Consider the following 16,675-nt stretch of genomic DNA (forward strand, 5'->3'; position numbering starts at 1 on the left):
AGCAGTTTGCTCACTGTCTTTTGATTAATTCTCTTACTGTTCCAGTGTAATATACCTAGTTTGTTTAGAGAAAGGGAATACGTTTCATATTTAAAAATCCCTTTTACTGCAGTTACTGCATCTTTGCAGACTTAATTAGGTCTTGATCCCTTCCAAATCATGCAAGTCAAAGGTCCCATCTTACTTGTCCCTGAGGCATCGTTACAAAAAGTCCCCAGATGGAATCTAGTTTCTAACCGATGACTTTACCATATAGGGGCTAATTACTTCTAATCTTACACATTGATGAGACTGTATTTTATGTCTCTGAGCTGCTGAAACTCTAACTGCCAAATTATCCTCTACTGTAAAACGCGGGTTATTTCTCCATTAATCGGACTGGCTTCACAAATGACAATCCCTTCCTGCCAGGCTCTTGCATTTTAAACCATAATTATTTCTGGCGCGCGGTTCCATCCGACGAGCCCTTGTTAATCCACGTTGTGATCTGGGATAAGCTGCTAGTGCCTGGCTGGTAGAAGCCAGGGAAGGGTGAGCAGAGCGTGTTTCGTTTAGCCCTGCGTGGAACCGCTGGCTTTTCCTTTTTATGAGCAATAAACTCCGTCAGATCTTCAAAAGAAATGGCTCAACACTTTCACCTTCTGAGGGGGAAAAATTGTATTCGAAAGTCTATAATGCATGAAGGTGTTGGAAGCATAATTGAGTATCAGGTGCCTTCAGCCAGCCCTCTGAAGCACCGGGGAAGAGAAATGAATATCTAAAAAGCAGCAAATAACTGCAATTGCGCTCTGATTTCATGGCTGCATGTAACAGAGGTCAGTAATGTAAAGCTGTTTATTTTTTTCATACAAAGCAGCAGCTGTTATCATAACTTGCTATAGGCAAAGGTATCGCTTCGTTCAAGGAAATAGTGTATTTTATTACAGTATTGCTTCATACCACACAGGCTTTGTTCCCTGCTTCTTCCTCCGTTGGTTTTGACCCAGCCCGATGAAGCTGGCTATGAGGTTTGCTCCTCAAAGGAGGAGTTTATTCCAGGAGCCTGAGCGTGAAGTTATAACAATTTGGGTTTTAATTCCAGATCGTAATCCAGCTCTGCCAATAAATAATTGCTAACTGGAAGTTTTGGTAGAAAAGCAGGAGTTTTGGAAGAATACATTCTGAAGATGGTGAAACTTCCCCTTGGCTAGTTTCAGGGAAGTCAGTAGCACGTTATTGATTTAGCTATTACTTTTTAGAAACAACAGGGAACTAAGTTGGCAGTGATGTCCAGGGGGAAAAAAAAAAACCAACACACCACCGAAACCCAAAACAACAAAAAAACAAAGACCCAACCCCAACCTTGAAAATCCTGGGAAAATCCTAGTGTTATCACTATGGCTGCCACAGCCAGAAACACTAACTTATACTCAAGGTACAGAAGTATTTTGCGCTCAGTTTCAGTACTTTATTTAAATTTATTAAAAAAAAAAAAAGGCAACAACCCACCAGCTAATTGTGGGCTAATAAACTTTCCTTAAATCTTGAAGGAAGTATGTAAATTTGCATTTATGTACCTATCAACATTAACATTCTGGCCAAGGTGTTAATCTCAACATTACTCTAATGTGGTAATATATTTAGAGTAATAAAATGCTCCTAAATTGTATGACATAGACTAGACTGATCTTCCAAAATAATGCTTTCAGTCTAGAGTATGAGAAGCATTTTTGCACGTGTATTTATGAATGATTTACTGTATTTTTTAAATTTTTTTTTTACTTCGTAGAGGCCTTCAATCCCACTAGGCTTTTAAATAGTATACTTATTTATGAGTGTTTTATTTTTTTTTTCCTTTTAAAAAGGCAGTATCTTCAAAGCCTGTTTTTGATCTCTTTAAGGAGGTCAAAATCTTTAACATAAACGAGCGTAAGATCAGGAATACTGTTGTGCCTGCCATTGCAGATATCCCTGCAGTGTGTGTCCGTGTGTAACATCAGTATGTGCTATAGGATTGTGATTACTGGAATATATTAAGTGATGTACAAAAGAGTAGCCCTGAATTTGCTTTTTCTTTCTTACCATGTTTTGATCTTAGTCTTTTGAGTGATTAAAGCAGCACACGAATCTTGCACTAATCCTCTAGAGTTGGTTTCAATGGGGGTAGGGTTTTAATTTAGAGTAAATACTTCTGTTGTAAAAATTGGCCCTTTAGTCTCAGCTCTCATGAATAATGCAGTACTCGATAGAATCGATACCTGTGTCTACACATCTGTTTATCGTTCTTACTACCCAAATTGCATGTATGTAAAATACAGGATCTCTAAGCTCCAACAGGAGAATAGATGTCCACTGTTAAAAATAAACCACTACTGGCTTGTGACCCTGTTTGCCTCCTCATGGTGGGGCAGCTGTCAGTGCTCTCAGCACACGTTTATACGTGCCCCAGCAAAGGCCAAGTTCTTCTCCATTTTGCCTTTGGACATAAAAGTCATCAAGACAACTTTTTTGAGTGGATATAAAAAATATCTATTACAAACCAAAAAAAGCGAACAGCAGAATAGCCAAAACCCCGTCTCATCCTAAAAAACATTGAAAATTAACCAAAGTAACTTCAAGTAATTCAATAAAGACATCTACCTGTGCCTCTGGGCCCCAGAAAATTAAGATAAAAAGAGGATGTGGCTGTGCTGTGAGAAAGGGGGAGGGAGGGTGGGTACATGCTACTCGGAGAAGTGAAATTGTTAATTCTAGAAGCAGAGTTGGTGGAAATGAAGTACTTCACTGGCCTCTCACAGCTACCTGCAGTGGTTTTGTGGCTGGGAATTTAGGCAGGACACCATCCTAAAATGGGAAAGTGTGGGCCCAGCAGCCAAGTGACAGCCAAGAGTGTACCCAGAGCACCACGTTCGTTACCCCAGGAATACGTGTATGGGGTGGAGGAGAGTGGAGCTGTATTTTCACAAGGCTTCAGAAACCAGGTAGAACTAGTTATCATGTTTAGCAGATACACGTGTAACTAAGTCAGTTAATGCCACTGGCAGTGAGTAAGCCACCAGCACGGTGTATGCACAAGCCCATTGCAAGGAGGTCGGGTTAATAATTACAACCTGTTCCATAAAATGCCAACTGTTACCAAGGAATTTTTCTTTGGCGCTTTTGTTTGTGTTAGAGAGGGTGAGCGAGGAGGGTTGTGTTGCATCATGAGGGAGTTCAGAGCAGAGACCACAAAATACAGTTTGCAGGAGGACCGTAGCAATGTAGCTAGGCTGTAGAGTTTTACGTCTAAACTAAATTTCCAGCTGAAACTTTCCTAAAGGAAAATTCCACCTGAATTTCTCCTTTGCCAAAGCATCCGGGCTTGCGCTGGCTCTCTGCACAAGGATGAATCTTTCTCACTCCTGAGACAAAGTTCATTGCTCTTGGCTTCAGACAGATCACCACCTGGTCACGTCCCACCTGAGCATTGGTGTCTCCGGTATGGGGTTGGGAGCTCTTAGCACACTCTTTTTAAGCTCGAAAATGCTCAGTAGTGTTCTATAGGTCATTTTGCAGCTTCTAGCTGGAGGATTTAATGGCAGTTAATGTTAGAGAGAATATCGATAATGACCAAAGAGGTTTTTGAAAGCACATTCAGCAAAGTCTGTCTTCTGTAACTGGTGGACTTGAAGAGACCTTTGGGATCAATTCTCATTCCAGAGTACCCAGTGGAAAGACCAAAATTGAGAGGGGCCAGAATTCAGCTGGGGGAGCTGCTCTGGATGAGGAGTGCAGCTAAATTACTTAATGGCTTATGCATTGGCTCTGGATCAGAGATTGCCACTGAACAGACCAACTGCAGGACAAACGAAGTGGTGGTGGTAATCACCCGTAACAACATCATTTTGCCTTCGACAGAGAGTTGCTTCAGCATTTCATTATACCACCCTCAGCTGTTGTGTTATCACCTCACACTGCGTTATGCCAGGTGTTCTCTGTAGTAAAATCTGGGTGTCCAATGCTGTGTCTATCATAGTAGGCTCATTTAGGATGGTGACTATGCTGTAATGATTTGTTTTGTGACTTTAAACAGGACACTTGTACATGATCATGTCTAAGGTGCAGCAATACTGGGGTCAGGCAGTTGTGGCATCATTAGATTGGCCTCCAGCACTTAACTTTTCTTTAAGCCTCTCAGTTTCCATAATCTTAGCATGAGATTTCTGTATTTTTTTTAATAGAGAATGAAAACAAAGAGCTGAAATTGAAAATACAGGCTAATAAGAAATAGGTCATTTCATGAGCAGCAGAGCTGATCAAGCCCATGAGTTGGTACCCTGAGACCCATGACTCACCCTGGTGCTGCTCCCCCTTCCCCACATCTCCTCCCCCAACCCCTCTCCCATCTGCCCTCGTGCCTCCTTGCTGCTCCCAGGATAAGGAGCAGCACCCACCACGAGTGATGTGGCACTGTGGATGTCCTGCCTAGCTGGTAAGCATTTCCATGGATCAAACAGGAGAGACCTGGTGAACTCTCTGTGTCAGCCTCTCATTTTTACAAAGCCATGGATTTTTGCAGTAAGCTTGTTGGAGATCAGCTATCAACACTTCTGTCCTGTTGCTTGAAACGGCCCACAAGCTCAAAAGCCCCAAGATGGACAGACAGAAAGCTAGGGCATAAATCAAGCTTCTTCTGGAAATCAGGTTAAAAAACTGATCCAAGTAGAGAGTACAGTGCAAAAGGTTGTGTGTTTTTTTTTTTTTGTGGTTTTGTTTTTTCTTTCATTGTTTCTTTTGCAGTGAATAATAATTAGGAAAAAATCAAGACTTCTAAAACATGGGGACAACTTTCCTGCAAGCATAGTTTTGTCATGGTATCCAGCATACTTATGCCTAAGAGAATGTGAACCTTTATGTTTGGCCCTAAATAAGTCATAGTGACCTCATCATTAAAATGTATAGATACGCGAATTACTTTATTTGTAGAAGTAGCTCCTAGGGGAGCAGATAGCAAATACGTATTCACATATTGAAATATTTTCCAGATTGGTCTTGCATCATGATGTGTTGGGATGTGTATGTTTTATAAATGCAACACTGTGGAGCAGGGAAATCTTGCAGAAGTAAAAGAAAACGCATTTTCTTATCCATCTGTTGCAAGTCTGATGTTGCTGGATGCGTTACTTTGGGACCTGAGATTATAGTTTTGCACAAGAAACAGAATACACAATGATGAGTTTTGGGTTGTTGCTAGGCAGCAGGTTATTACTTCTCAGCAAAGTGACCATGGATGCCTGGTCTGGCCGGGCTACTTGGCCAGTGGAGCTGGGTGGGTGCTGGGAGCTCCCAGCCCTGCTCCTTCCCATTCAGGTGATGTCCATAGCCAAAGGAGAGCTCGAGAACTCTCAATTTAATTCCTTGCCAACCAGCATTTAAAAAATGCCAAAAATTAAGGTTCTGAGGATTTTAACAGTTAACCATAGATTCCAAGGTTTTCTGCACCCCTATTTCTGAGTTGAAATCCTGAGTGATTAAACAAATAAACACACACAGAAAAGCAATTGCCAGTTATCTTTTGTTGAATCTGGTGATAAAACCAAAATCTGCTGTGCCTTGTTTTATGTTCATATTACTATTTTTTTGTTTTAATCATCTCTAGCATGATCTGTGTTTCTAAACCTGTTGCAATGGAATTCAAAAGAGCTAATTCCAAGATCAGACAAATCCCGGTGCATGGTAAAAACACTGTGAATAGAGATGTGTTTTTCAATTTCTTCTCAAAAGGCAAATGTAGGCATTATTTCACAAACCAAAAAGTTTTACGTAGTAGAATAATTACTAAAAGCTGCATGAAGAGTCATTAGATTTAGAGCTGAGGCAAGTCAGTGGCAACTGAAATTAGTAGGAGCTGTGTAGTATTCTTAAATTGTGTAAAATATAAGTGTTTACTTTGTGATCAAACTAGTGACTTGGAAACTTAACTTTTTTAGGCTTCATACGTTATTTAAATCTTAGCTATTGTGTTTTTATCCTGTGAACACTGATTTTTTTTTTTTTTCTCTTTTGGTTCTAGCCTACTGCATCCCCTATTATCAAGCAGTTTCTGATGTCTTTAATCACAGCAGTTAATGTGAAAGACTTTCCAGAAAGAAATAATATCCCAAGTATTACACAAAAATGAATGCTTCTATTATACAAAAGTAACATGGAAAGTCTATATTAAATCTGGCATGACTGGTGCTCCACTGAGTTTAGTTCCGTTGTACAAATCGTTCAGCGTCAGATTTGGCTCGTGTGAACATCCTGTTTCTTTGTTTTGGGAAGAAAATTGGACTAATATAGATGTGTGTTGGAATCGCTACTTTGATGTCTTGACAAAAGCATCTGTACCCACAGCACACATCATTTTCTGGATCCACCACTGCATTAAAAGGGGAAAAAAAAAAATCAATAAAGCAAATACCATTGTTAAGAATAAGCATGGTGAAAAATCCCTGCAGCAGGACATATATTGAGTCATAAAATGCACGTGTAACAGACAGCACACAGGTTTTCCCTTGTCTTCTCTACAGTTTCTTGTTTTAAAGTTGTGCTTTTACAAAAGCAGATAAATGTAAGAAATATTGAGTTGCTGAGGCTAAACAATTACCTCTAGATTCTCCTATGCATAAGAAGCTTTAGGTAAACGTGCGTGTTTTGTAATTGCTACCAGTTCTGAGGAACACTGGTGAAATTTCTGTTTACAAACCCCATTTGTACCATCAAATTCTGTGCGTGTCATGACCTTTACATGAACACACATAATAGCACTAAAATAACTCTTCATAAATATGCTTTTTGGCCACAGAACCACTTTTCCTTTGTTTGCTTATCCATAGCATTTGTCATGTTTGCAGTCACTTAAGAATTTTCTGGCTATCTCAAACATTCTTGTACTTTCAGTAGTGGATGTGGTCACCAAAATGCGGATGTCTTCATAGCATGCTGTAAAGGGGACTCTGAGCAGTGGTAGAAGATCCTCTCCGACAGCTCCTTCTGGATGCAGTGTTTCTGTTAGTTGCATCTTTATTTTGAAGAGTACATTAGGTGCTTAGTAGTCAATAAGCCAAGTAACGTCACAACAGGTACTAATGAATCTTGGTGCAAGGATCCGAACCAGGAACAGAATTCAGATGCTTGAAAATTAGAGATGAGTGGAACCTGAAAAATTGAAATGTTGATGTTGCTTAGACTCACCTCCTTTCTTTGTTTCTATCTCCTGTCTACCTTCTTGTCTGCACAAACTTCTGGCACATCTACTGTTGATATTTAAATATTTTATTCAAGTTTGTCTAACCCCAAAGTCAGTGTTTTATATGACTTCATTGAAAGAGCAAGCCTCCAGTGATCGCTTGGGGGTTTTCTCCTCTCCTGCCTCCTGTGCCATGCCAGTGACAGACTTTCAGAGCCCATCAGTCCTTCATCTCCACTTGGTTGCCATCAATCTGCCTTTTGGCAGACATGGTCTCAAACATCACCTCCAGGACAAAACCCCTCCAGGGGATTCCTCTGCAGATGCTGCTTCCAGAGCTGCTGAGGCCACACAGATGGACTTGTTTAAAAAATCCCAAATAACTTTTTAGTGGCAGCAGCTTTCCAAAAATATAAGATGGCCACCAAACAGGAACTTTGACAAGAAACCAAAGGTGTCGTCTCCCTTGTGCTGCCCCTTACATTGGTGTGAGGATAGAGCCCCTCATACAGCAATCACAACTGCCAGGATTACCTAGAGGAGAGTCCTCTTCTCCAAGGAGAGTTTGGGGTTTTTGTGGCTCATGCACAATCTCTGACTGCCTTGCAAAATCCTCTTAGGAAAATATGTCAAAATTATATGTGTACAAGTATTCATCTCCCAGAATCCTAGTGAAATACATGGTCAATATTGCATTGCTTTTAGCAGTGCAAAGAGATGGGTGGAAGCCAGTCCTACGAGTCATCAAAGTGGGGGGAACCATGGAGCTTCAAGACTTCCATTGCTTGGCTCATCAGCATTAAGGAGCTTGATGGCTTGCTCGTTGTCTCCAGTTCTTCCCCTCACTGCCACAGGAATAGGAAACTGAAATTTATGGCATCTCTTTCACTTCTACAATGAAAATACTGAAGAAAAATTATGGAAGAGAATGATGTGGCTATCAAACTAGTATCTCTTGTGATCCACCACAGCTCTCCATGCCTTACAGATATCGTTCCTCTAATTCCCTCTCGTTGAGGTCCCCATTCCTCTCCTACCACATTTTATGAAGATCTCAGAAGAGCTCCAGGAGGCAGCTCCAGTGACAGATCGTGTCATTAGACTGAAGAAATCGAACTTATTTCATAGATTTCATAGATTTCTAGGTTGGAAAAGACCTTAGAGATCATCGAGTCCAACCGTCCCTAATCCCCATTAAACCATATCCCTAAGTAGATCATCCACCCTATTCTTAAACACATCCAGGGATGGGGACTCAACCACCTCCCTGGGCAGCCTATTCCAGTGGCTGACAACCCTTTCAGAGAAGAAATACTTCCTAACATCCAACCTGAATCTCCCCTGACTAAGCTTATGCCCATTTCCTCTTGTTCTATCACCCATCACTAATGTAAAGAGCCCTTCCCCTAACTCCCCACCATCTTTTCTCAAGTATTTATAGGCCGTAATCAGGTCTCCCCTCAGCCTCCTCTTCTCCAGGCTAAGCAGCCCCAACTCCCTCAGCCGCTCCTCATAAGTTTTATTTTCCAGTTAAATCTTCCTACGTACTCCTACTTGAATCCTAGCCCTGAGTTATGTCCACACAGCTGGCTTCTCAGGGTTGGTGAGTTAGTCACTGCTTCTAGGGACTGAGATTTGTTAGTGTAAGCTTATGCTGCCTAGAGAAACCTAGGGACGTGTTCCACCCCATACCACTGAAAGTTATGGGGTTTTTTTTAAAAAAAATATATATATAATTAAAACTTGGAGGAGGGAAAAAGGAGAAGGTGAAGAACCTGCTTAATTTTGTCTCTGTGTGTATGAAGGATATGCTGGGGGTGATGCCCCACTTTATTTTATTAAGTGAAGATAAAGAATAGTAGCAATGCATAATGAAAGCACGATGTTTTTTCTCCTATGCATAGGTTTAAAGATATAATTCCTCTGCTCTTTCTAGCCCCCTGATGAGCACCTTGCTTCTAATGGCACGGATAATGAGAGATTTACGACTTCTGGCTTTTTGATAGCAGACCAGAACTCATTTGTCCGTTCCGTGGCGGATCCTGTAATCATCTCTGCAGGCAGCCAGCTACAGCTTCAAGGTGTGCAAGCAGGGAAAGATAATTCAGTTAACAAATCTCATGATGCTACTTGTAACAGAAGAAAATCCATCCTGACATCTTAAAAAAATATTTTTCTAGTTTGTTTACATAATGAATCCTGTTCAGACCGAAATGATTTCAGGCTGTTTTTCTTACTCTGACTTGAAAATCTTCCCGACAAAGCTGCCTTAAAACGCTGTTATCTTTGTGCAACTGCGTTCAAGAACTTTCTTTTTGTGGCAAGGTACTTGTTTGTATTGGTTTGACTTTTTTCATGATGAGAAAGATTCCAAGAAAAGAGTTGGCAGCTGCTTCCTCCCCCTGTAAATCTGTATTGCTGTTTGACCTGCATCCTAAGTAGGTGCATGCTGCTGCTTACGAGTTCAGCAAAGGTGCTTTAACAGAACTGATGTGCTCTCCCTCTGCCACCCTCTCTTGATGGGCACGTGCAGTGTGGTTTCTAGCTGTGTTCGAGCTATCAGGGTGACATCGTGTGCTCCTGAAGTAACTTAGTGAAAACTGCTGTCTCTTCTTACATGGAGGGAGCTGAGTGTCAGACCCTGCAGAGATGAAAATCAGGTGCGTTTTTATGAGACTGTAAGAAAGTAAAACCCACGTGTGGCTCCGGGGCTGCTTTCCTGCCCTGCCTGTGCCCCCCATCTTCACTCGGATGCTGCCTGCAGACCATTGTCAAAGCAACATCTCACCTCTTCCTTGAACTCAACGTCACTTCTGAAGGCTCAGGATAACATCCTTGAAGGATGGCAAGACTGTGTCTGTGCCAAGGCTTTCTGGAGACACATCACTCTCTCTGCTAACGAGTAAACACAACATCCGCCAATAGCTTCCCTATAAATCAATTTAATATCAGCAGGGACTTCGGTATAAGTTGGGATTTTCGGCATTTGTCTGTCTCTACTTTTAGTACAGAGCATGTGAACTTTAGCTTCATTATTCGGTTTTATTTTAGATGACAATACTCTCTGCCATTTTATGATATTCTTTCTTTATGACACATGAAGAAGACCAGAAGATGTGGATTTGGTTCTGGTGTTCATTCTGACTTGGCTTTCATCTCAGATATATCTGTAATGTCCGGATGGCTTTCTGGATGACTCATTTCAGATCTGAAGAAGTGAATTAGTATCTCTCCCAGCCCTTGCTGAGAGGGAGCGTGGTGAATCTTAATGATGGCACTCTTTTCCTCAAGGCTTCCTCAGGTATTTGAATTAAAGAAGTCACAAGAAAATTTAAACAAATCCAATGTTTTAAACAGAATAAAGTATAAATTAATTCCTCCAAGTTGATTTTAATTATATGGTTTATCTGCTGATAACTTACAGCAGGAATAACATGTTAAAGGAGAAAAAGGCTTAAAAAAATGTTTTAAGTGATTCCAAAACCATTATATTAGCTGGATGATTGCTGCAACGCCTGACCCTACAGCCAAGCCGTTGATATCCTTTAGCTCTCAGGTCCCAAGTGGGGAAATTGAGCATTTTTGGGTAATCAACAGTGCTGACCTGGGGGCTGCAGGGAACCTGGCTGCCACCTGGGAGGGAGCCTGACTCCCCTTGCAGGTCTTTTAGATGGTGGTCTAAGGATTTTCGTGGTGAAGTGGAGAAGTTTTCCTCCTTTCATACTGGTGTGTTGTGTTCTGCGATGTTGTTTTATGGCGTTTTGAGGGAAGCACTGGAGGTCCCTGGAGCCTCCCAGAGGAGTTCATTTTGAGGGTGATGCTGGTGGCTCAGAGGGGATGGCAGACCTGGCCAGCGTGGAATAAGCAGGGCTTGGAGCAGAGCGGAAGAGATCAGAAGTGCTGACACACGTTGAAATTTGTCAGCATATGAATAGTAAATGAATAAAATAGACTGCTTTCATGACAAAAGCTGGAGATCAGGCCAGGGCCAGTGATCTAAAGTCATTCCAGCTCTGCCCAGTATCACTCTGAGTGACATCAAAGAGCTCTCCTCCAGCATGGCAGTCTGCACTTGTCTAGCAAAGACCTGAAACACTGGCAAAACAGCAGTATCCATGGGCTGTTTTCACGTGTGTCTCAAGTTTCCTACAAAACCTCAACTGGCTACAGACTGGGCTGTCCTGTGCGTGCCAAATATTTGCAGTACGCTATTTTTCACCAGCACCCTCACCTTTGCAATCTATCTGTGTTTTAGCAAGCTGATTTACAAGTACATCTTTTCTGAATCATTATCTGAGCTGCCTGCCAGTTGGCCCGAGGCAGACATCCAGGCACTCGAGACTGGGAGAATCGGTTCCAGCTGCACTCCGTAATTAGGAAAACCCTGGTCTGTAGCCGGATGTCCAGATGCCTTGCCAAGGAGCGTATCATTTGGTTCAACAAACAGCATTTGTGGGGAAAAAAAATAAAAAGGAGTGAAGATGTAATAGGACAAAGTTCATACGCCGGCAACCACTTCTCTACTCCTGATCCCATCTCCCGTTTGTAAGACGGGGAGGTGGGTCACGGTGGGAAGGGAAGGTCTGGGGAGGTTAAACAAATCCTCAGGATTTCAACTTGGATAGAAATAAGTTTCTCATACTCCCCGCAGAGATGGAAAGTACTTGAAATGCCATTTCTTTCATGCTTTCGCACCAGGGAAAAAACTGAACTTTGCGTTTCATTGTGTAACAAGAGTTACAGTGCGATGTGTTTTGTCAGCAGTGCAAATTTGTGTGAAAACTCAGTATTTGACACACCTCAGCTAAACCCTTGTGCTCCCTGAAGTGTCTTCGTTTCAAACACAGATTCAAGCTCTCTTCAAAGGTTTTTAAAGGTTTCTCTTTTGCTTGTGCTGTTGACGTGAATTAACAAATGTGAAGCTTCCAAGAATAGATTTAATAATATCATGAAAAATACCCGCGCTTTTGCCACCAATGCCATTTAATCTGTCTCAGCAACTCGTTTAAATGATTTGCCAAGAGTTTGAGTGTTTTCCAACAACAGGATTCCCATAGTAATATGAGAATGTCATTGCACAGGATATGGTACAAAATGCAATGCAAAACTCCGCTTGGACGATTTAGCAAAGAAAATAAAAATTTCCTCTTCTTTTTCGTCCCACCACGCTTCTTCCTATCTCTCCTGCTCCAGAAACAGCTACTTTTTAGAGTTAAACAAGCAAGAATTAATTGATCTATTCTGCGGGATCTGTGTGAAATTAGAAGGTCCTAGCTGCAGGTTATTGCTAATTACAGGAGGTTACGTTGATAAGAACAACTTACATATTATGTGTAATCTACTTTGACAACTTTTTCTTGTTTGACCCTGTAGTACTGAGTCTTTCTCTTGTGCTGAAAATACGTTTGAACGAAATTCATGAAAGGCCATCTGGCAAAACATGCCTGTCTGGATCTGATTTATCTCCAGCCAGCCTTCTGGATTTCCTTGTGCAGTGGTTGACGTTCACAAGTTGATGTTCTCCTGTTGTAGCTTTGCAGCTCGATCTGAGACGACTGTGGTTTTCTTACTGGAAAGTGTTTAAGGACAATATTAATAACTTAGGTGAAGTTGTTGTTTTAATTACATATGTTTTGTTTATCAAACTTTTGGGTTTTTTGACGTCTTGCCTTAATTCAATCCAACAATTTCTTTTTATCCTTCTCTGCAAGTTATTCCCTACTTAGTTGTTTTAAAAAGTCCATAAGACAGCCTATGCAGCAGCTCTTCATCGTGAAGGTATTCACATGTAACTCACCAGAGTACCAATACACTCGAAATAACCTTTCCATGAGGCTCACTCAGTGGTTACCCCTATCCTGCTTCTTGTGGATGCAGGTGGATTTTGTCCTTCACTGAAAGCACAGCACCTCCTTCTCACTGGGTACAACAGGGCGAGGAGCAGGCTCCGAGGGCATCTCCTGTGTTTTGTGCCAGCAGTTACCATGATCCAGTGCTAGATGAGGTCCATTGCATTTTCACTGATTGCAACTATGCATTATTTCTTTGCCAAAAACTGTGCAGTGGGCCCTCTGCTCCAGCTATTTTCTGGATTCTCTTTTTTTTCTCCACACTGTGGCTAATGAGTCCGGCTGTTTCCAGCTTCCAGATATAGGAAGAAATTTTTCACTCAGAGGGTGGTGAAGCAGTGGAACAGGTTGCCCAGAGAAGTCGTAGGTGCCCCATCCCTGGCAGTGTTCAAGGCCAGGTTGGATGAGGCTTTGGGCAACCTGGTGTAGTGGAGGGTTTCCCTGACCATGGCAGGGGAGTTGGAACTAGATGATCTTTGAGGTCCCTTCCAACTCTAACCATTGTATGATTCTGTGATTTTCTCTGTTGCTCGGGACCTTTTTTTGCTCTATGACAAAAGCAAACGTCTTTTTTTTGGTGCTAGTTATGAATATACACAGTGGCATTGGCAGCTTGGAGCTGTGCAAGTATTAAAGTATACCTTAGTATACTTTTTTAAAGCAGAAGCTTCGTCAGACATCCTGTTAGTGTTTTGTGATTGCTGTTCCGTGGCGGGACTCAGGATCTCTTGGTAGAGGATAGACCTGATACCTTCCCCTCCCTTTCCCTCCTACTCCTTAGCTGGACCCACGGAGATGAAGCCATGAAGCCTGCTATGGTGTGTATGCTTTAATGAACACTTCTTAAGTTGGAGCTGATTTATATTCCTTTGTCAATATAACATTACATGTAAACTGAAATTCTGCTTAGTAAAAAGTAATCAACGTCTGTGACAGGCTAAGTGAAAAGAAAAAAAAAAAAAAAGTCTTACCAGTGGTGTGACTTGTTGCTATAAAGCAACAGCCAGTAATGTCGAGAGATTTCAGTCCAAATAAAGAATTTTTGAAAATGAATTTTGGATGCTTATTACAAAATAGAAAGTAAACGTCATTTCTGGCACAACTGTTGACAGCAGACGTAATGCATCATTGCAATAGCCCAGGCTCCGTGCTACACGGAAATTACCTCTGTAAACTCTGTAAAAAGCTGCAGACAGGCTAGTGCTACAGAAAACAAAAGATGACAAAATCAGAGACTGATGTACTGGTGTAATAGTTATTACTGAACTAGAAAAGTTACGATGTAATGGAATTTGTGAATATGATTTAAAACTATGGTAGTTCTTTAAATGTGAAGGTGACTTATTTCAAACAAAATCAAACTCATAGCATCCAGCCCATTAATGTGCTCATTTATGCTCCTGGTTTTGCACGCTGCACAAAAGTCTTATTTGCTGAAATCTGCATTTCCCATCTTTCCAGATTCCTCCACACTCATGCCTGAAGCCCCAGAAATCAAAGCAGAGATATTCAAGCTTTGGATCAGCCCTGATCACATTGTGAGGTTGTCCACAAACACATCTTTGCAACAGGATCCCAGGGGTGTTTCAAGTGCCTGTCCTGGGAAGAGGGAGAAATGGGATCCCTCTGATAAGATCCCAGGGCAAACAGATCATTTACAGTAACTCTTTCTCTCTTTCTTTCACTCTATTTAAAACCACATTTTCTAACTCTTGTCTCTAGGACAAAACACTGAAAATAATGTTATTTTCTCTGTATTTTTTTTTCCCAGGAGTGACACAAAAGCGATGGGGCACTGATGGTCAGAGGACATGCACAGGGCTTCAGCGGGAGAGTGCTGCAGAGAGAAAATCGAGCTCTACCAAGGTAAAATAAAAATAGATAGCAGTCAGCAGAGTGCATTCAGGTTTAAAAAACAATCACTGATTGCTGAGCAGTGTGTTTGGTTTTGTTAGCTAGGCTTAGCTTAGGCAGCAGCAAAGCCAAATAAAATGATGGCTAAATGTTGTGATTGAATGTGCTCTTGGTGAGTGGGAAAAAAATTACATGTTTTGTAGGGGAAAAAAAGTTGTTAAAAACACCTCAGGAGACTAAATCAAGTGATATCCCAAATATCAGTATGCTCTGTCTCAGATGTTCTCAAGATAAAGCCTGAGGTTTTCGGCTCACCACAATTACTTTGTGTAAGTGCATATTTTTTTTTCACAAGATGCAGCGAAGCTTGAAAGCTCCCAACGAGCATAGAGTCAGCTGGTCAAATCTTAAAGATCCATTTCTTTGCCAAAGGTTGAGAGGAGGGAATAATACATATACTCCAGCAGAAAAACGAAAAGCAAACTGTTTAAAATGTTGGTGCCTGAGTTTCAAGCTAATCGAGAGCATTTTTGACACGCCTTTGGACTCTTGCAGGATGTCTCCATCTGTGCAGCCCTTAACAAAAGAATAAATGTCAAATTAACTACTGGAGCATGAGAAATGCATCTGAAATACAGTATTTCAAGCAACATTCTTCTTTGGTGCCCTGTAGAAATCCCGGGGAAGTTGAGAGTTTTGGAAGGTGTGCAAAGGTTTTCAACCTGTAGGTAGAAGTAAATGCGGCGCAGAAAATATGAGGCAAATGTTGTTACAAACCATGAAAGAAACAAAGAAGGAAGAAAATGCTTTTCCTGGGGCTGTGAAATCGTTGGACTGTCAAAACCACAGGTAGCTGGTTTAAAGAGTTGATAAAATTTACCTGGCGTTTCACCTCATTAATAAACTCCTGATTTAACTCTCCCCATTCGGCTTCCCAAATCAGCCTTCCCAAGAGTTACAAAGGAGCCTGTTTTCTGTGTTGTCCCCACGCATGGAGGACAGGAGCACGGGAATGGTTTTGCCCATGGTCTTCAGTGCAGGGTCCCGTCTTTGGCACCCAAGGCCCTGAGAGAAGGATGGCTGTGGCACCTGGGAGGTCACAGCTCTGTCGCCTGCATAGTCTTCCGTGAGGAAGAAGAATATTATGTGTTGTGAAATACTCATCCAGCACTGGCATTGCTGATCAGACAATAGATGCCCAGATGTGGTGAGATGAATTCATAACAAGCAGGAGCAGTACAGCTAGCAAACGGCACCGAACCCCCAGTGAACTTGACTGAGCTTTCATTATGGAGTTAATCCTCAGAATTTACATGCCATTTCAGTGGGGTTTTTTCTATTGGGATCTAGGAACACAGGGCAGGAGCAATCTAATCAGCCAATTTACGGCTGCAGTGAGATTAGGTCAGATGCTTTATTGCATGTGACTTATGTGACCAGCCTTGTGGATAATAATAGCAGGAGATTTTAAACTCAGGTTTACTCTTGTTGGATAGCTTTAGCATAAAAGCACCTCTTTTATCACACCAAGTGAAGTAATGTACGATCTATCAAGATAGATCTTTACTGTCATGGTTGGAAAAATGAAACTGGGCCACTGTCAATCATCTTAGACATATGTGGTTTTACATCATTGATAGATGCCACAAAGTAATGATAAGCAAGAGAGAACTAATGAATTAAAACAGTACCCGGAGCCCTTGTAGGAAATTATACCACTTTTGTGGGAGGGATCATGGAGGAGTTTTTCCATGCTTTTAACTGGTAAGGTTGCAGAGCAGTC

General features: G+C 41.6%; 1 protein-coding gene across 1 annotated transcript in view; it reads left to right on the forward strand.

Annotated features, from left to right (window-relative positions):
• Window positions 1-16,675, forward strand: part of C9H10orf90 (chromosome 9 C10orf90 homolog) — a 51,958-nt gene that overhangs the window by 1,147 nt on the left and 34,136 nt on the right. The window contains 2 exon segments of the mRNA XM_086616794.1: window positions 9,126-9,270; window positions 14,810-14,904. Coding sequence (XP_086472920.1) covers window positions 9,126-9,270; window positions 14,810-14,904 — 240 coding nt within the window.

Source organism: Tauraco erythrolophus, chromosome 9, assembly GCF_009769465.1.
Source record: "Tauraco erythrolophus isolate bTauEry1 chromosome 9, bTauEry1.pri, whole genome shotgun sequence".
Classification (NCBI taxonomy): domain Eukaryota; kingdom Metazoa; phylum Chordata; class Aves; order Musophagiformes; family Musophagidae; genus Tauraco; species Tauraco erythrolophus.